At 34.9% G+C, this 20,882-nt stretch overlaps 1 protein-coding gene across 1 annotated transcript; it reads left to right on the top strand.

Annotated features, from left to right (window-relative positions):
- Positions 1–423: 423 nt before the first annotated feature.
- On the top strand, positions 424–19,019 carry LOC146537483 (sodium-dependent neutral amino acid transporter B(0)AT3). Its single transcript, XM_085188145.1, has 5 exons — positions 424–1,466; positions 12,186–12,857; positions 14,142–14,503; positions 16,693–16,956; positions 17,391–19,019. Exons 1-5 carry the CDS (start codon positions 777–779, stop codon positions 17,575–17,577), a joined length of 2,175 nt encoding a protein of 724 aa, XP_085044271.1. The 5' UTR covers positions 424–776; the 3' UTR covers positions 17,578–19,019.
- Positions 19,020–20,882: the final 1,863 nt, after the last annotated feature.

The following is a 20,882-nucleotide window of genomic DNA, read 5'->3' as shown; positions in this document are numbered from 1 at the left end:
GAAATTATTCATTATACGAAAATAACACGTTATATAAGCTCACTAGCTTCTCAAGTTCTAAAGTATATACACGACTGAGTTATTTATAAGTAATCCCATACATAATAATCATATAATTTACTTATATAAAAAAAACATTAACCCCACAATATAATAAAATTCATCAAAAATCCATAATATTAAAAAAACATATTATGCCTTGCTTATTTCAGGTTTAATATCACTCAATACAAAACAGTCTTCTACACGCATATCTCCCTTATCAGTAATCCCACACAATATGGTCCATATTGTAGGAACTTGTGTGTAGGAACACCTAAAAGCTTATGTGACTGAAGATTAATGGTCAAAGCTAAAAAACCTATTTCATACAGCTTATTGACGCATGCGCCTCGCGTGAGGCGTTCAGGTTCCCTCATCCCACGGACTCTTTCCCGCCAGTGACGTCCTACACCCCCGTCGGTACAATCGCCCTTTTGCGATCCCAAAAATCCTTTATAACCCTCAGCCAGTGAACTCTTGGTCGTAAAGTGAATGTAAATCGATTATTTTAAACCAAACATGTCCCAAATTCGGTGCCAATCTATAGTAGACATGTTACAGGATATAATTAAAACCATATTAATTATCACCCATTTATTATTCCCCATTATGTGCCACGACGAGAATGAATCCTTTTAGACAATAAAAACATTTGACAATAAGAATTAAAATAAAACAATTGTTACTTAATTGTTAATTTTAAAATAATTGATATTTCATAAAAGCAATCAAAAATGGCGAATACAGCTCACTTGATGAGACGTCAAAGCTCTCGCGATCTATATGCTCAACGCTCTTTGGATAGAATGGAAATGAAAGAGTTGAGGGGTCGTCTGGTAACGTTGGAAAATGGCCATTCCACACATCGCACCCACGTTATGTATGGAGCAACTAACCAAGCCTTTGAAGACACGAGTCCCAATCGACGGTCGACTGAAACACCCACGAGTAAAGCAAGTTCTGCTGACGAGAGAGCTGGTTTCAAGCCAGAAGGTGGGGAGTGTGAGAGAGAATCTTGGGATAGCAAACTAACTTTTCTACTGGCAACAGTTGGGTACGCTGTCGGCTTGGGTAATGTGTGGAGATTTCCATATTTAGCTCAAAAAAACGGGGGTGGTGCTTTTCTTATACCTTACTTTGTGATGCTTGCGATTGAGGGTATACCGATATTTTATTTGGAGCTAGCCATAGGCCAGCGCCTAAGGAAGGGTGCTATAGGCGTGTGGCATCAAGTGTCTCCGTATTTGGGTGGTATAGGGATCAGCTCCGCGGTGGTGTCATTCAACGTGGCGCTCTACTACAATTCCATTATCGCATGGTGTTTATTCTACTTCGCACAAAGCTTCCAAGCTGAACTACCCTGGGCTGAGTGTCCTAAGAAGTATTTTAGTAATGGATCCTACACAACGGAACCAGAGTGTGCTGTAAGTTTAACTCATTAACGCTTAAAATTTACTTAAATTGTTATAAGATGCAAATAAATAACGGAACCAAACCGGTATTTTTTTAGTTTTACATTGTATTCTAAATAGCAATTTCAGATGCCATTGTAAATATAATTTGTAAATAAAAACAAAGTCTCGCATCTCAGTTCGTCTATCATCAAAAGATGTGAGATCCATGTAATACCAAGACAATTATTCAGTCTCTAATGAAGGGACCTTTTGTCTTAAGTTATTACGTAATTAGCTAAGTTAACAATATCTTTTAGTGACCACATCAATATTAAAAATCTTCTTAATTTGTAAACACGACTGGTGAGTGTGAGTTCGATGTCCATTCGAAGAAATAAAATATTTTTATATCTTCGCTCTGGTTCGTCTGTCGAGGCAAAGCGCAAAGGCATTTAATACGCAATGCCTCCAGAATTCGAAAGAAAATTAAGAAAGGAATGTCTAAACACTAGGTTCGAGGGAACCTACCTATCTAATATTCTTCTGTGTGCGGGATACAGCGTGAAGCTGATCTATTTATAAATAGATGGATTTGGCCAGTCGACTCGTGAAAACACAATGAATATCACAAGTAATAGATATTATATTGTTGAGAGAGAACGAAGCGCGAAACGTTAAAAGCGATTTTAACGTTTGTATATTTACTTTTTAAAATATCCCCTTTAATTCAGATCTCAGCCATCGTGGCACAGAAATACAAGCGTGCAGCTGTAAACGCAACGGTTGTGAGTTTGGTTCCCACAAGGTGATATGAAATATTTAATATTATTAATTCCATGCTCTGGTAACAAGGGAAAGCGCGGTTCTGAGTTACGCTACAAGCACGAAATGCCTCGAATATTTGGCGTAAAGATAATAAGATACGTAAATAGAAGATATACAAACAAAATTCTACATTGAGGAATTCTCAACTGAAATTGAGGCTTCCTGAAGCAAATAAATGCGTTTGAGATTACGTCGTATGAGTAAGAAATTCATTTTCCTTGCCTCCTCGTAGGTAGTAATATCGGACGTAGTACCTAAAATGAAATATCCTTTATAACCCAGCTCTATATGGATAAAAGAAAATTGAAACTTTCGTTGCGCCTTTTGAATATACTTCATTGCTATGTGAATTAGAATTATAATGAGAGAATGTTTATTAATTTTGTAGCTTCAATCTTTTTTCTGCATAACAGAACAGACAGGGGAATCCTAGTGTCAAGACACTCCATTCTCCACTTTTCACCCAACTTTTGAGAATTGATTATTTGATATAAATAGTAGATCTCCACACCGCTATTTGACTAGTTAATGGACTAAAAAAATTAAGTTAATTCAATCCCTGGATTGAGAATCGAACCCACAACTATCGTGCACGTTATTACCTTAAGATAGTCAAATCTACCGAACGCAAATTCTTTATCCACTTGCTTTTTGTCTTTTTGATTCTATCAATAAGATTCTAGAGAACAAAAAGCAAGTGGATAAAGAATTTGCGTTCGGTAGTATTTAACTTTACAATTATTCAAAATGCAGGACATTCGTTCACGCTACGGTAGGTAGAGGGAACCTAGTGTTAAGATATTTCATTCCCCATTTTCAACTTAATTTATTTTCATTTAATTTAATAATAAATTTAAATTACGGAACAAGATGCGAGTACACAGTGCTTTTTCCCCGCAAACGGATATCAGTCGAGTTACTGCATTGGTACGGTGCTAGCTCGCATGGTAGAGCTTTTAATATTAAGCTGTTAATAACATGAACGAACGTAATAACGATTCCTAATTTCGTCGTTATTAATTAGTGTACAATACTTCTATAGATATTTTCATTTAATTTTTCTTTTTATTTTCACTTTGTATGTTAAATATTAACTTAATAAGTAATGCGTCGTTCTTGACTTCACTGAAAAAATTGGAGTTGTCAATGGGTGTCGAGTTCTGTGTTCATTTAGGATAAAATTCTAGCTCTAAAATTAACTTGGCACTTTTTTACTATCTCGCACCAATAAATATCAACCTAATAGTCCAGTACAGGCGAGAAGTGCCTACACTATCCTGCAAATATAATAAAATACTGTAACAACAAAATTGTCGAGTAAAATTTAGAGTATGAATTTTATCCTGTGATAACACAGAACTCGACACCCATATAGACCTTAGCTTAACATTTAACTTGGCTCTCATTTTACATTTATATTTTTGATGGGATTGTACTATACGTAACGTAACCATAAAACTCGTGTTCAATGAAATATTTTTAAGTCTAAATTTCAAATTTTATAAAAATCGGTGGCGATTTAAACATTTTTCCAAACTTTCAAACCTTTATTTGCACCCTTAGAGGGAGAATTCTACAAAACCATGAAACATTTGTTTAATTATATAGGTATGTTTAAGAGTCTGAATTTCAAATTTTATAAAAATTGGTGACGATTTAAAAAAAACCTATACGAACTTTCAACCCCTTATTTGCACCCTTAGGGGGTGAATTCTAGAAAACCATGAAACATATGTTTAATTATATACGTTTAAGAGTCTGAATTTCAAATTTTATAAAAATTGGTGACGATTTAAAAAAACCTATACAAACTTTCAACCCCTTATTTGCACCCTTAGGGAGAGAATTCTAGAAAACGATGAAACACGTGTTCAATTAAATACTTTTAAAAATCTAAATTTCAAATTTTATAAAAATCAGTGCCGATTTAATTTTTTTTTCATACAAACTTTGAACCCCTATTTCACCCCTTTAGGGTTAAAATTTTACAAAATCCCTTCTTAGTGGATGTCCAGATTACGAAAGTAAACTTTTGTCCAAATTTAACGTTTCTACCATCAGCGGTTACGGCTGTGCGTGCGTCTTACCTCAGTCAGTGAGGACAAGTCCTTTTATATATATAGACTAGCGGACGCGCGCAGCTTCGCTTGCGTATTTAAGGGTGAATTCTAATAACCCATGAAACATGTGTTCAATGAATAATTTTTTAGAGTCTAAATTTCAAATTTTATAAAAATCGGTGGAGATTTAAAGATTTTTCCATACAAACTTTCAACCCCTTATTTGCCCCCTTAGGGGATGAATTCTAGAAAACCATGAACCATATGTTCAATTAAATATTTTTAAGAGTCTAAATATCAAATTTTATAAAAATTGGTGACGATTTAAAAAAAAACCTATACAAACTTTCAACCCCTTATTTGCACCCTTAGTAGGAGAATTCTAGAAAACGATGAAACACATGTTCAATTAAATACTTTTAAAAATCTAAATTTAAAATTTTATGAAAATCGATGCCGATTTAAATTTTTTTCCATACAATCTTTCAACCCCTATTTCACCCCTTTAGGGTTAAAATTTTTCAAAATCCCTTCTTAGTGGATGTCCAGATTACGAAAGTAAACATCTGTCCAAATTTCACGTTTCTACGCACAGCGGTTACGGCTGTGCGTGCGTCTTACCTCAGTCAGTGAGGACAAGTCCTTTTATATATATAGATAAGAAGATATCTATGTTCATTTTATAAGTTATAATAGAAAATATTGTTATAAAAATGTACTTACTTTTAAATATATTAGTTACAAAAAGGTATTTCTATTTCAATATAATGAAACTCGACTCTACGAAGTAAATTGCAAATAGATTAATTTAACGTTCGGGTGAGGCGCGGGTGAAACGCGGGTGAGATGCGGGGGAGGCGCGGGTGAGGCGCAGACCGAGGTCTGTTGACGTGGTCGTCAAAGTTTACAACCTACACCAAAATGATATTATAATTTTAGTATAACGGTTATTTAATGTTCAAATTGTGAGGGAGTTATATAATTTTCTCTTTTTTCGCTTCACGCTGTTTCCTTTAGTAGGGTAGGCAAAAAGATAAGATATAAGATAAATATATTCCTTTCTACACTTTCCGAGACATTACGTGTTGAGTGTCGGTACTTAGTGTGGCTTTTTGTCTTACCTCTGTCTGAAAATAATTGAAAGTAAGCGGCAAAGAGAATAAAGATTGAGAAAATAGAAGAGAATTCTTAAATAGCCTTTATACTTTTTAATAATATTTCAAAATGTTTTACCTTTCATCATTTTCCATCATGTTTATGAGGTGGTAAAACCTTTCACCATAGTCGTTATTCCCGTATAACCTGCGATTAAGCAGTAATGTTTCATTTCGTTTTATTGATGTAGTCTACGAAATTGCTAGCACATACGGGCGTCCTTAATAGAATCCTTAATAGACAATACTGAGTTTTTTTATTCGACAGTTATAATTGGCTGTGGAAGCCTAATGGATCGAAAAATATTTGGAATTGCAATTGCTTTTTGCAAACAAAGAATGTAATGAAATAAACATTAATTATATGGACCGTTTATTTTGAAAGTGTTGTAAGTCCATTTTTGAGAAAAATGAGCTATCACGTAATTCATGCTTAATTTAATGTAATTTTGTTATATATAACTAGTCCGTGTTTAATTTCTCAAAAAAAACCCATGTTTTGAACAACTTAAAATCGGTCGGTAAATGAAATTGCATAATCATCGACTTTAATTTTACTAACCTTTAATTTTCTCGAAACAAAAGAAAATGGACTTACACCACTCTCAAAATAAACGGTCCATATTATTATGTTTTTTATCTTCTGAGTTAGTATAGCAACCATTCAATGTTTAAAGTACTGCACAGAATCGACAACCACAAGAACGTTGATAAGCCTTCAATATAAAGTTTAAAATACAAGTTTTCTAAATCCACTAAGTATTAATGTACCTAGAACTTATAAATGTTCATTCGAGTGGCAACTATTGATTCGTCGCAAGAAGCTGCGGTAGGTTTTCAATGTACTCGACCTGAACCTCACTTTAACGTCCACGGAGGTTTCAAAATGCTTGAGTAAAATAGCTTTCAAAGTTATTATCAATCATTGTATATTAGGAGGCGTTATATGGAGGTTACAAGCGTGTGATTTTAAACGCGATTATTGTGGGTTCGATTTCCATTCGGGGGAATAAATATTTTCATTTTATATAGTTCACGCAACGCCTCTAGAACTGTTTGTGAACATGTTCCCTCTGCCTGCCCTGGTATATGCGGGATAAAGCGTGAAACGAAAAAATAACACATTCATAATTTTCTCTTAAGTTCAAAGAGAAAGTTACAAAATTGGTACAAAGTTCAATGCTAAAATTCGTTTGAATTACTCAATTTTCGAGACATTGTGTGTTGAGTGGTGGAGCTGAACTCCACGCTCTGTCTTCTAACCAGAACAAAAACGATTAAATCGATTGGATAGGGAACCCATAACTGTCGTGTTAAAAGTCAGACGCTGTGCTGCTAAACTACGACGGTCATGTTCTTTTAAGCATTGCTCTAAAAACTAACATTCGAAGTAGTCGACCATTAAAGAGTTGTAACATTTATCACACGAGATTTATGTGTGACTTAAAATATTAAACTTTTGTAAGAAATGGGAAATTTTTTTCATGTCTTTCTCAAAGCCATGTTCCTGGGACCCGACATTTTTCTTTTTGTTCGAGTAACCGTTGAGTAGAAATACTTTAAAAAGTTCTAAATTAATAATTTCTTATTTTATATTACCAGATTACTTACCGGCCAGGGTCGTAAGTTAATTCAAAAAGTTTTTTAAGTTTAAGTAATTCAAGTTAATTCATTCAGTTCGGTAATTAGCTGTTTTATGAAAATCCGTAGATAGTTTAAGAGCTACAAGCACTTTGCCAAGACGAGTTAATGATATTTTTGGCCAGGGAGTTCTTACAATTTTTAATTTTGCTAGTAATTCATTTGTTATATACTCTCAAGCTGTATCCCGCTGTTATATACTCTCAAGCTGTATCACGCTGTATCCCGCAAACAGCAGGGTAGGCAGAGGGAACCTAAAGTTGAGACTTTCTGCCGAATTCTGGAAGCATTGCGTCTTGAGTGGCAGAACTAAACGCCGCTTTACTCTCAAGTCAATAGGTTAAATTGCACTTAGCGCTAAGCCCGGAATAGTATATCGATCGTTTTCATCTGTAGAGCCCTCTTGGAGCTCCTTAGCTACTTACGAAGATTACGTAATTATGCAAGTGGATTCTGATTCAATATTTATTTGTTATAAAATTTTAATTGTGATAATGAAACATTATTTATGGTTATTAATGTCTAATTCTTTTTTTCGGTAAAACTTTTAGTTATCAATTATAACGGCTAGGTAATTCTTTAGAAAAAACTGCTATGTCGGCATTTCATTAGTTACTATAGTTTAACTAGGCTTATGGATCATCAGATCTGCACACTTCTTACCACCCAACGTCTCGTAAGCGGTGAGTGCAGAACGGAGTGTCTTAACACTGTGTTCCTTCTGCCCACCCCCCTATATGGGAACTAGGGTAAAACTACCTCTTTACGTACAACTTATTAAAATATAAAATGTACTGTATATAATTTTTAACATAAGCTCAGTTCGTGTGACTACGCCCTTACTCCAGCGAAGATTAATTACAGTGATGTCTCTCAGTATGGTGCAGAACATTCTTTTTTTCGCTTCACTAAACTAATATTGATTTCATATATATTGCTTTCTATGAAATAAATGAGATCGTTTTCTTGTAATTTAGTTAATACATAATAAATTATAAAAAAAACAGTATCACGCTGTTTCTCGCAAACAGTAGGGTAGGTAGAGGGAACATTGTGTTAAAACACTCCGTTACTCATTTCCCGCTGAATTCTGGAGGCGTTCTAAACGGAACTAAACGCCGCGAAGAGCTGCGAGTGGGTATCGAACCAGTCGTGTTTACAGTTACACACTTGTACCCCTTCGCCACTGGTCTTAAATGTATGGTTATGGAGAAGCGAAATTTACTATAAGTATCTATAATGTGTAAATATTCTTATCATGTGTAGGCGGTGGGTATAAAACCCTAGCCTACTATCAAAGCGTAACTTATACTATTTACTCCATACAATCCCTTTGGGGCTATTATGGGATTTTTTCTGTATCTCCATATACGCTCGCACTTGTCCGATTTTTAAATTTTTTTTTTATTGGTGATAGGGAAGGTATGTTCTTCCAACTAGCAATGTCCCGAATTCAAGCGAACTGTAGAACAGAGTGTTTTGACACTAGGTTTATTCTGCCTACCCTTCTATGGGAGACACACCGTCAAGATTTAAAAAAATCTTAAATAATATACAGTATCTACAATAGCCTTGTTCATTACAATTTAAGGAAAACGATACGGACATTGAGTGGGGCAATGATAGGGAAACAGATCTAAATTACTTTATCGGTTGTTAAGGTACTACATTTTGTAGTGGATGTTAATTTGACAGACCATTTCCCTGGTTTCTTCTTTGCGTTAGAAGAGTTAATAATAATATTATTATGTTTTAAAGTTTCGAAATGTTATTTATTGTAGTTAAAATAATAACAATCTCTATCTACTGCTATAAATATTATTTCTGGGATTTAAATTTATAGGTGAAAATAAAGCTATGGTGATTTTTATATTTTTATTGATATTAATAACTAATTCTTTGCCCCTGCACTATCCGTATGGTCAAATGAAAAACTAAAATTTTTGTATGGCATATGAGACATTCTAAATGCGGGATAGACAATATTTTTTCAATTCGAACCGATAGTTCCTGAGATTAACGTTTTCAACGAATAAACTTTATTTTTTTTTTATATTACTACAGATATACTTAGTTTAATATTTATAAAGTATCTATCTATAACTATCTTTTAATAATATTATAAAATATTTAAAAACTATTTATCTTTTGTTGTCAATGTTTATAAATGTGTATTGAAATAGTAAAACTGCTCGTTTCAAAGTTGGCATTCATCCAAAACACAATACCTACCAACTATATATTGTTAAGAGAACAACTTTGACCTTTTTAAGCCGCTACTAGAATTCAAGTGACGCTCTGTGGCTAGATACTTTAACATATGGATTATTTAATATTCAATTATATGTGTGTAAACTCTTATTAATTACTATTTTTTATCTTCACGATGTATCCCGCTCATAGCAAGGTAGATAGGGGGAACCTGGGAAACTATTATTAAGACACTTAGTTCCCATTAAGAAACTTTTCGCCGAATTCTGAAGGCATTGTGTGTTGAATGGCAGAAGTCAGCGCCGCGGTTTGCCTCGTTACCAGAGCGACGAAATAAAAATATTAAATAGCCTCAAAAGTGGGGAACAGAAGTGTTTTAGTGGGAAACTGAACGTCTTACCACTAGATGTCCAGGTACCCTCTGCAACACGTAGCAGGAGGCTTCGTAAAGGAAAAAATATTTTAAAATATACAGAGTGGAAGAGGCAGCGCTTCTTATACTGAAACTGCATATAGGGTAAAATATTTCAAACCCAGAATTAAAAAAAATAATCAAGGTACCACAATTTTTAAGGTTTGGACGTAGGATTTTTTTTTCATTTCACGATTTTTATCCATACTTACCTGTATTTCGTGTGACACACACATATGTATGCAACGTTGCCGCTTTGACAGGTAAGTGTGTGCGTGCCTATGTTATACTTTACAAATGGCGTTTTATTTTAAAACGATAATTTTATTATTTCTTTTTCATTTTTGAGATTTTTTTTTTTCTGAATTATATTAGGCTTTTATAGAGTAGTAAAAAACTGTGGTTTCATTTAAAGTGGCGCTGACAATTCCACCCTGTGTAATGTTTAAATGAAATGAAAATTGTCATAATATCTCAGAAAATAACCGTACCTACTAGCTAGTGCCTATATCCGTCCAAAGTCAAGGCGCGGCATCTCCATATAATATTCTTTTGTAAAAACGTACGAGATTAAAAAAGTCGAGAAAGGATGACCTTATTGACCAAATCGATAGTTTCATATTTGCTCCAGCCAGTAAAAGGCAGTACGCGAATGTTTTTATGTTTGTGAAAATATCGATTCCATTCGTTTGTAACTTTCATGTAATTGGGAGAAACATGGACATCATTTGATCGACGGTCATTATAAAGGTATTATTTATGGTAATTATTTTACTTGGGGGGCGTCGTACCGTAATAGGAAAGTGTTTGTCGCAACGATTATGGGTTCGATTCTCACTGGAGAGAATGAATTATTTTCATTCCTCACTGTGTTATGAGGACAAAGCGCGGCGTTTAGCTCTGCTGTTAAACTGTATCCTGTATATAGAAGGATTGACAGATTGAACTAGGTATAAAGACCGTCCATTTCCCATTCCCCGATTAATCTTAAAGATATTGCTAGTGATGTTGATTGACTGAACTCAACGATCCGTTTTGCGAGGAAATGAAAACAGTACCTACAATCCCCTGAATGGAAATTGAACCCACCACTACCGTGCTTACATTCAGACCCTGACCCACGAGACCACGAGGGCCTGGAATATTCTGGTTATTAAAAGTGATTTCTTCTCAATGTTTTATATAAAATTTTAATTACTTAAGATATTTTTATACTATATAGCAATAACGGAGATGGAGGAACCCATACAAAACACGTGTACGTTTTACACAAAGGTTTATTTCATGAGCGCTCCGCTGCGGTTGGCTCTGGCAGATCTAAATTAAATTGTCTGAAAGGGTCGTTCGGTTGAACGTGTGTTCATCATATTTCGTACCTAGTGGATGTCTATAGTAGTCTATATTATAGTATATATTACATATAAGTATTATATGTATATATTTTTATATAATTTTCGTATATTGTTATTATAATTTGCCAAATACATATTTTTACGGCGAGAAGAAGAAAAAGTAGGTACCTACGCTGTGTTAAAATACACTCTGTAGCCAGTTTCCGCGTAAGTTTCTTGAGGCACTTCCCTGACTTTTACTTGTTACTTCGTCAATTTTGAAACATCCAGTACATAATATTCTATGGAGTCGTGGTGTGATGACTGTGTAAGGTCTTGCCGGAACAATGTTTGTTAGGTTCACGCTGTATCCCGCATATAGCCGGGAAGGCAGAGGTAACCTGGGAACCTGGGACACTGCGACAGAAATCTTAGGTGCCCTCTTTCCGACGAATACTGAAGCGCTGAGTGGCAAAACTCAACGCCTCGTTATGCCTCATTACCAAAGCAAGGAAATGAACATATTTAATATTTTATTTCATCGAGTGGGAATCGAACCTACAACCTGTCGCGTTTGTTTTATTAGCTCTATTTAAGATATAATTATAAAACGCTGAAAAAGACGTCTGAAGAAACGTAAAAAACAGACATTGAAACAAATATTTAAATTTTGTGAAAATGTACTTTGCATACTTTTCGTACAAAAGAATAAGTTTTCGAATTGTTGAATTTTCTTTTAGCCAATCAGAAAAATATTTACATTCAAAATAGATCGAGTAAAGCTAATTTATTAGTTTGACTTATTCTTTTTTCTTTTTTTAAATCATTGTTTTAATAAGTTTTTCATTAAAGGTTTTTCTGAAACTTTCTGAGTTGGTCACGATATAATTTAATTATAGTAAAGAAGTAGTTTGTAAATTTCTTTTGCAATAATGATTATTTTGCAACAATAATGATTTTGCAATGATTTACGTTTAGAAAAAATATATTTCTCGGTGGGTGACTTCTACGGCCTTTTTTATTTTCAAATACAAAATTTTGATTGGGTGAAATGAAATAGAAGTTAAATATTTATTCCTTACAGTATTCATTAACAATACATAATTTTGTTACAGATAAGCAGCCCCACTCAATACTTCTGGTATAGGACAACTCTACAGATATCTGAAGACATCAACCATCCAGAAACCTTCAATTATAAAATAGCCCTCGCTCTTATAATTGCCTGGATCCTAGTCTACATGTGCATGATCAAGGGCATTGCATCTTCAGGAAAAGTTGTTTACGTTACTGCCACCTTCCCCTATATCGTACTCGTCATCTTCTTCTTTAGAGGAATAACTTTAAAGGGCATGGGAGATGGTCTGGTCCATCTGTTTACTCCAAAATGGCATAGAATAATGGACCCTGTAGTCTGGCTGGAGGCGGGCACTCAAATATTTTTCTCACTAGGTTTAGCATTCGGAGGACTTATCGCCTTCAGTTCCTACAACCCTGTCGATAATAATTGCTATCGTGATGCTATAATGGTTTCCATGACCAATTGCCTCACATCTATGTTCGCTGGGATTGTTGTATTTTCTATAATAGGTTTTAAAGCAACAATGGTATACGAAAAGTGTTTGGAAATTAGAAACGAAACGCTGCTCGAATTGTTCGGGCCGGCTTACAAATCCATGACGTTTCCTGAAGCGGGACAGGCAGTTCCGATCGACTTGAACGGCAATTTAACAAGTTTAATAATGCCAAATTTGCCAGAATGTGATTTACAAAAGGAATTAGATAATGTGAGTATTGCTAGATGTTGCTAATGTATTTCTTGTTTTGTTTTTAGCACCACGAAGTTAATGATGCATTAGTCTATTTTCCGTGATATATAGGGTTAGCAAAGATCTTAGTTTACTTTCTATCATTTTCTCATTAATTAATGAGCTTGTTGTGCCTTGGATAGTTAAGCCATGCTTTTGTGTAGAAGGACAGAGGCAACGATTTTTTTGTTTTAGCCTGTAAGATATCTCATCTCATTAAGACACTTCTGTTCCTCACTTTTCGCCGAATTTTCGGAACATTGTGTGTTGAGTGGCGGAACTCAACAACACGTTTTGCCTAGTTACCCCGAGAAGAAATTGAACCCACAAACGTCGTGGTTACAGTCGTATACTTGTGCCCCTGCGGCACGACGGCCTCGAAAATATTTTACGTTATATTCTTTTCATTATTCGTTCATTTTTATTACGTACTATAGTAGTGAAGATAAAAAGTGAAATTCCGAAACAAAATAAAAGGATCATTAAGAATTTCTTGTTTTAATATTCTAGAATGGCTGAGACGTTCCTAACATAATCTTGTACGACCGCTTCGGCTTGTTTAATGTTAAATGTCATAATGAAATGGCAACTACCAGAAATGATCAGGCCGTCTCGGCGCAGGGGCACCGGGGCGTGACTGTAACGCGGGTGTGGGTTCGATCCCCACTCGAGGAAATAAAATATGACTAATATTAACGATGTAGTATTGCACAAACTATCTTGATAATCTTTTTGTTAAAAAATGTCACGTCGAGCAGAAAATTAAGTATTATAAATTAAATAACTTTTCAGCACTACAATAAAAGTTACGTTTCAATTTTATTGAGAATTTGAAATTTATCTTAAACCCGAGATTTAGAGCTTATAGACTTTAATTCTATATTGGAGTGAAATAGAAGCTCGCTTTAGTATTACGGCCAAGGTTTTGTGGTCACACAAACGTTTATTGGTAATATCGATTAGGGTAGTGTTACCATTTAGAAAACGCCCTCAAATATTTAGTTAGAATTTCTTATGTTTTTTTTGTTTCACACGGTATCCCTTATATAGCAGGGTGGATAGAGGCAACCTAGAGTTAAGACACTCCCATCACCACTTTTGAATTTTGCACTTTGAATTCCGAAGACTTGAAGAAAAAATAATTTCTTCGTATGGGAATCGGGAACCCACTACATGCCGCTTTTACAGCCTCTGCGCTACGAGTGGCCTGATACTTAATGTAGATAAATAACAATAATAACAACAAATCATTTTCTTTTCCAGACCGCATCAGGCACGGGCTTAGCCTTCATAATATTCACAGAAGCCATCAACCAGTTTCCAGGAGCTCAGTTCTGGTCCGTCCTGTTCTTTCTAATGCTTTTCACCCTCGGCATCGATTCCCAGTTCGGAACATTGGAAGGTGTCGTGACATCAATAGTGGATATGAAACTGTTCCCCAATCTCCGAAAGGAATATCTAACTGGTGGACTGTGTTTAGTATGCTGCTTGCTGTCCATGGGCTTCGCTCATGGCGCTGGAAGCTATATTTTCTTACTCTTCGACATGTACAGTGGAAATTTTCCATTATTGATTATAGCATTTTGTGAATGTATTGGGATCGCTTACGTGTATGGTGTTAAAAGGTGAGTTTGTTTTGTATATATGTCAGCTTCACGCTGTATCCCGCACACAGTATGGTAGGCAGAGGGACCCTAGTGTTAACACACTCCGTTCCCCACTTTCTGGCGAATTCTGGAGGCATTGCGTGTTGAGAAGAAATAGAAATATAAACGTAAATAAAGTGTTAATATGTACTTATATTTTTAAATGATTAAAATACGGGAGCAAGTTCTCTATTTATTACACCTAACTATTTTTTTACGAGCAATAATAGTTACTACTAGGTATTTTAATATGCCAATATAAAAAATGTATATAAGTATATCATATTCATACAATATTTTTTTAACGTATAGTAGGACTACAGGACAACCAGAGTACACCCTTGTTGCCTCGTCCCAAGGCAATCCTCGCTTTTCGCATTCATTCTAAACATTAGATATTGACTGGCTGAACTGAACAGACACTGTAGTAGCACTCGATGACATGGAAACCTAGTGTCATACACTCCATTTTCCATTAAGACACTTCAATACTTTCCGCCAAATTTTTAAGGCTATGTGTGTTCTGTGTTACTTCCTATTCATATGTACAAGAATTTTGTAATCACTTAAACAGCTTTAAAGGCAGCTTTTGTTTTATGAGTTTCTACGCCATTAAAGCTTTTATCATTATAATGGGTTCGAATAACTTGAATGATGATGATCATAAAATTATTCATCCTTAATTAATTGAAAATAGGCATTAGACACCATTAGAGACGACAAAAGTAACATTATAATTCTAATTGATAATCGAAATCACTACGATAAAATAATCTTTTTAAAGAGCAATTTGTTTTTTTTGTAAAAAGTAAATAAAGCTGAAATATGTATATTATTTTTTATAGCTTTATGCTTTACTCCGCATATCAGCAGCGTAACAAAGGGAACCTGGGAACCTAGTGTTAAGACAATTTTCCCATTTATACACTTCTGTTCGTCGCCCTCCGCCTCATTCTGGAGGCTTTGCCTTGTTATCACAGCGAAGAAATGTTAAATATTTAATTTACTCGACAGGGAATCGAACCCACAACCCGTCATGTTTAATAATTACGGTTTTGCCGACATTGACAAAACATGAAAATTGCTTAAAGTAAAAAAAATATATTGGAAATTTCTTTGTCAATCCCCATCTGTATTTGAGAGGCGATCGGTATTCACGATATTAACTTTGTACGAATCTATGATTGAGTGAATTCACTTCATGAGAAATTTGTAAAGAATTTCTAGATTGTTTGACTATTCCATATTAGACTGTATGGAGGTAATCTTAGTTCACAAATACACACTTATAACATAGTCGTTATTCGGATTTATGCAATGAAATTTGTTACTTAGGATTTTTAATAATTTTTATTTTTGATTTTTGTATAATAAATGCGACGTGCCATTACAGCGCAGCAGCTGTGGACTTGCGGGTTCGATTCCCACTCGAAGAAATACAATATTTATTATTTTAATTTACTCTGCTAACAAGGTGCGGTTGCCTCCAGAATTCGGCGGGAAGTGGGCAACGGAAGTGTGTTAATGGGAAGAGAGTGTCATTACACTAAGTTCCCAGGTTCCCGTTAACCTGATATGAGCGAGCTAAAAATGTTACCTTAAATCGCTTAAACCTTTCCCCGACAATGTACAAAAGCATGGAGCTTACAACACGAAGGTGTTTACCTGGAGATTAAAAACTCTACCGTTAAATGCTTGTAGCGTAAAGCTCTCTCTGAAAGGTGAAATGTTATACATATGTTACTTCAGCTCGTAACGTTTAAAATTATTACGTTTTTAGTATTTTTGTACTTATTATTCTTTTAGGTGCAGTGGTATCGCGTTTGACTGTAAACCGATGGTTGTAGGTTCGATCCCGACTCGATGAAATTAAATATTTTAATTTCTTTACCCTGGTAATGAGGCAAAACGCTGCGTTGAGTACCGCCCCTCCACACGCATTGCCTCCAGAAGTCGGCGGAGAGTAGGGAACAGAAGTGTTTTTATGTGAATAAAGTGTACTGGTTTCCCAAGTTCCCTCAGCATATATTCATCTTCTCTCTGGAAAACAATAATGGAAATGGTAAAAGTTCTGCCTCTAAACACGCATTGTCTGCCAAACAGAAAACGAAATGTGTTGACCTGGTCACACCTAAATATAATTATAGATAAATAATAAAAATTTACAGATTTGCCGACGACATAGAACTAATGACAGGCCAACGACCGGGAATATACTGGCTGATATGTTGGAAATATCTGTCTCCTCTCGCGATGCTCTCCATTCTCATATCCTCATTTGCTGAACTGGCTATGGAAGGTTCGGGTTACGAAGCTTGGATCAGCTCAGAAGGTGATACCGAGAAGAAACCCTGGCCTATTTGGGCAGTTCTTCTAGTACTTGTGCTGGTGCTCGCATCGGTTCTTTGGATACCAGGATTGGCTATATGCAGGTATTTTCTAGTTTCCCTTTTATTCTCAAAATCTTTCTAGTGACTTTATAAATAAGTATAAAATGAAAAAGCGTTTGTGCGACATGTGATGTAGTTTGTTTGTATCTAAAATAAGTAAACTTGTATCTTGATGTTTTTATACGATTACTACCAGTATCTTAAACCTGTGTATGTTCTAATTATTTAAATTAGTTATAACTTTTGCAGGCAAAGAGAACCTAGTGTTAAGACACTCTGTCCTCCACATCAACAACAGTTGACAGAACTTAACGCTGCACTTTGCCTTCTTACAGGAGCGAGCAAATTAAAATAATTCATTCCTCGAAGTACGAACCGATACGGAACAGTTCAAGTCTATATTTCACTTTAAAAGTACTATTCGGAAATTTGAAAAAAAAAATAATGAAATAATTTTTCATCAATCTTTTTTACAGATACTTCGGTATACAAATAATTGACGACGAAGAACGCGCGTGGTTCCCAGCTGACGACCTCCGCGACTTCCACGGAATCGAACCACGACCTGTCTCCGCTGTTGAAACCCTATTGTTTTGCACTCGACCGGACGGCAGTGAAGGGTGCTGCTGGCCGGGGTGCTGTGAGACCGATGATGAAGAGTGAATGCGAGATGAGTTTTGATTTATCTAAATATTTTTTGTTTTTTGTTAAAATATTATTCATATTTTCATTTGTAAATTAGTTTATTGGTTTAATTTGAAATGAATTGAATGAGATATTACAAATGTTCAAGTAAAACTTACAAGTTAGGTAGAATTTTAAAAATATATACAAACATTTCATTTTATATGCAAGTATAATTTGGTTAGTTTAATTGATATAATAGATTTTTTATTATTGTATTACATATTTCTTTTTATTTATTTTCAATATACTTTGGCTTATATTGCGTTGCGGGTTGAAGAAGCAATGTTAATTGCGCGTTTGACGTAATTGTCCTTTTTTTAATAATTTCAGTACGTGATATATCAAGTTTAGAGTATGATAGTAACGTTTGAAAAATAAATTAAAATAGAAAAATTCAAATAGATTCGTTCACATACGAGTATTCATATAGCAGGCTTAGCAAATACATGTACCACTCAGAGACAGCAATCTATGGCAGTATTTTTTTTGGAGACATAATATGGTGTTCTTTATATTGAATCGAGAAACGAGAAAATGGAAGCTATTATAAAATAATATTAAATGTTAAAACTAGAATTTGTATTACACATATTTTTTATTATTTTACTTTTAAAAATGATTTATACATACCTGTACCTATACTACATAAAGGATAACACTGTTACTTTAGAATGTTTCTCAAATGTCTTCTGAAAAAAAAGAATTAAGTGCTTTTATAGTTATTTTGCGTGTTATGAGTATATAATAATATAATGACAATAACATTTTAGAATAATATTAAAGAAAATAACTAAATTATCTTTTAGAATATAGTTATTTACAAAATATTTAATCTGTTTCCATATAAATATACCTATACTCTGTAATGTAATGAACTAGAATTTTGAAAATATACTTATTTACAAGTTATGTTTGCGAAATGACAATAATGTTATAAATAATCATGACAATAATAAAACTATTATCTACTTAGTTTTATTTCTCATTGATTTTAATCTTTTTGAGTGGCTTGTATTATAGGTTTAGTGATTAATGAATCGGACTTCTAATAAGCGACGTGGGTTCGTTCCCAGTCAAGGTAGATATTGTGTAGAAAACGCAAGTATGTATTTATATGGAATTTAAAACTATTTATATATGTTTATCTATAGTATCAAGTTGAATCTATTGTGGATTGTTTAAACATAAGTATATTTTATTTGAATACAATATATGCATTCAATAATTTTGGTGTGACATTTTATAGACATTATTAAGAATGGTAATGAATTTATTTTATAAGAAGTATTATATACCTAGATATTCCTAGATATATACCTACCTATATATACCTAGATATTCATTAGTGGCTTCCTATTTATTTATGTTATAATATAAAACTTATATAAATTTATAGTTTGTTATATCTACAGATAAACTGTGAAAGACTTCAAGAATAGAATGGAGAATAATCACAAAATTTAAATTCTACCTCATCGTATTGTTTTTTAAAAATAAAAAATACGTGTGAAAGAATTATTTTGATACGTCTTTTAGTTTTTGAGATATTGTCCTTTAAAGTAAGCGCGCGACGCGAGATTCCGTCGGGCCGTAACCGACTCGCGTGACGTCACAGGTCTTGCAAAACTCGCTCGCTCAGTTCGTCTTCGTTCGCTCGCAGTTCGCGCTCTTCTTTAGCTGGCGTTCCATCACAAATTTAGTTTCGTTTAATAAATAATATATAGATATATATTTAAAATCTTTTTTTTTTTCACAAACATAATGTAATAGCGAGCATTGTATTTTAAGATATTGAAGTTTTGATAGTACTTTGTCAAAAAAACAGTTCTATCTTGCTCGGTTTCATGGCGTGTTGTACCAAATTCTTTAGCTTTGATTATATTTATTATAGTATCGATACTAGAAAGCTTGAATTTTTTCCAACAACACTTGGCTTGGCTTGAGTGTTACCACAAACTTAATCAGTACTTTAATGGAGAAACTACTCAGAACTTCGATGGAGGCATACAGGAAAAAAAAGAAGAGCTCTGCATTAGATTTGCGGCCTTTTTAGATTTGCAGAAGGCCTGTAACTGTGTGCCTTGTCAATGTATTTGGAGGGCATTGCGATCCAAAGGGATCCCTGAGACCTATATTAAGATTATTAGGTATATGTACCACGATCCCGCTTTGCGATTCGCGATGGTTAGGACTGCTGTTGGCGGCACCAAACCCTTTAGATCACAGTAGGGGGTTCACCAATGCACGGCTCTTAGTTTGTTCTTATTTATTGTAGAGCTGAATACTGTCACAGCTCACATCCAGGACCAGCCTCCATGGCTGATGATGTATGCCGATGACATTGCACTCATTGAAGAGAACCAACTAATGCTGGAGCGTAAAGTGAACCTCTGGAAGGGTGCGCTTGAGAACGGCAGTCTTAAGCAAAATGTGTCGAAGTCCGAATACATAGCCTGAGGGAGCTCGGACTCGAGCACTGTCCTTATAGGCCCTGAACCAGGCGTTAAGTTGGAAAAGTTTCCTGGGCCAAATGGTGGGAGGATACTGGTGTGGTCTGCGACCGCAGAATACCACCCAAGCTCAAGGGGCTGATATATAAGAGCATCATCTGACTGGTTCTTTTATCTCGGCATGCTGAGAATCTTCACATCACGGAAATGAAGATGCTGAGATGAATGGGCGGCGTAACGCGGTCTGACGCATACGTTACACATTCATTCGAGGTAGTCTTGGGGTCCATTACGTAGCGGATAAGCTCCAAGAGTGTGGCCTAAGATGGTATGGCCACGTTGCGCGCCAGTTAGGAACTGTGTCGGATGCTGGTGCCCTGCTATGTCTATCCTGTCCCTGGAGCTAGACCTCCGAACGCCCAAGGATGCGGTGTTTGGATGTCGTGATGCAGGACATGAGTACCAATGGTCGAACCACTCAGGTACCAATGGTTGAAGACTCGTCGCTTCGACGATGTAGCCCATTATAAATGCCATGGTATGTTTACAATGACCTCTGCTGGCGGCACAATCTTCGCAGATTACGTATAAACTTATTGGTTCTTTTCATTGCATTCTAAACTGCAGTAATATTGTTTAATACGTGCGCGGTGTTCTGCTGTAATCTACATTTGGCAATACATACATTACCTACTCTTTTAACTTATACGTACGCAATAGCATCATGACCATAACTCTCTCTTGCCGATCTTCAATAATCACAATAAAAATATTATTCTGATATACATATATAGAAATATTAAAAATCTAATAATCAAAGAAAATGTACAT

This window comes from Heliconius melpomene, chromosome 7 (genome assembly GCF_056956725.1).
Source record: "Heliconius melpomene rosina isolate 202511_hmr_F chromosome 7, ASM5695672v1, whole genome shotgun sequence".
Lineage (NCBI taxonomy): Eukaryota > Metazoa > Arthropoda > Insecta > Lepidoptera > Nymphalidae > Heliconius > Heliconius melpomene.
This window is presented reverse-complemented; position numbering and strand designations above follow the sequence as displayed.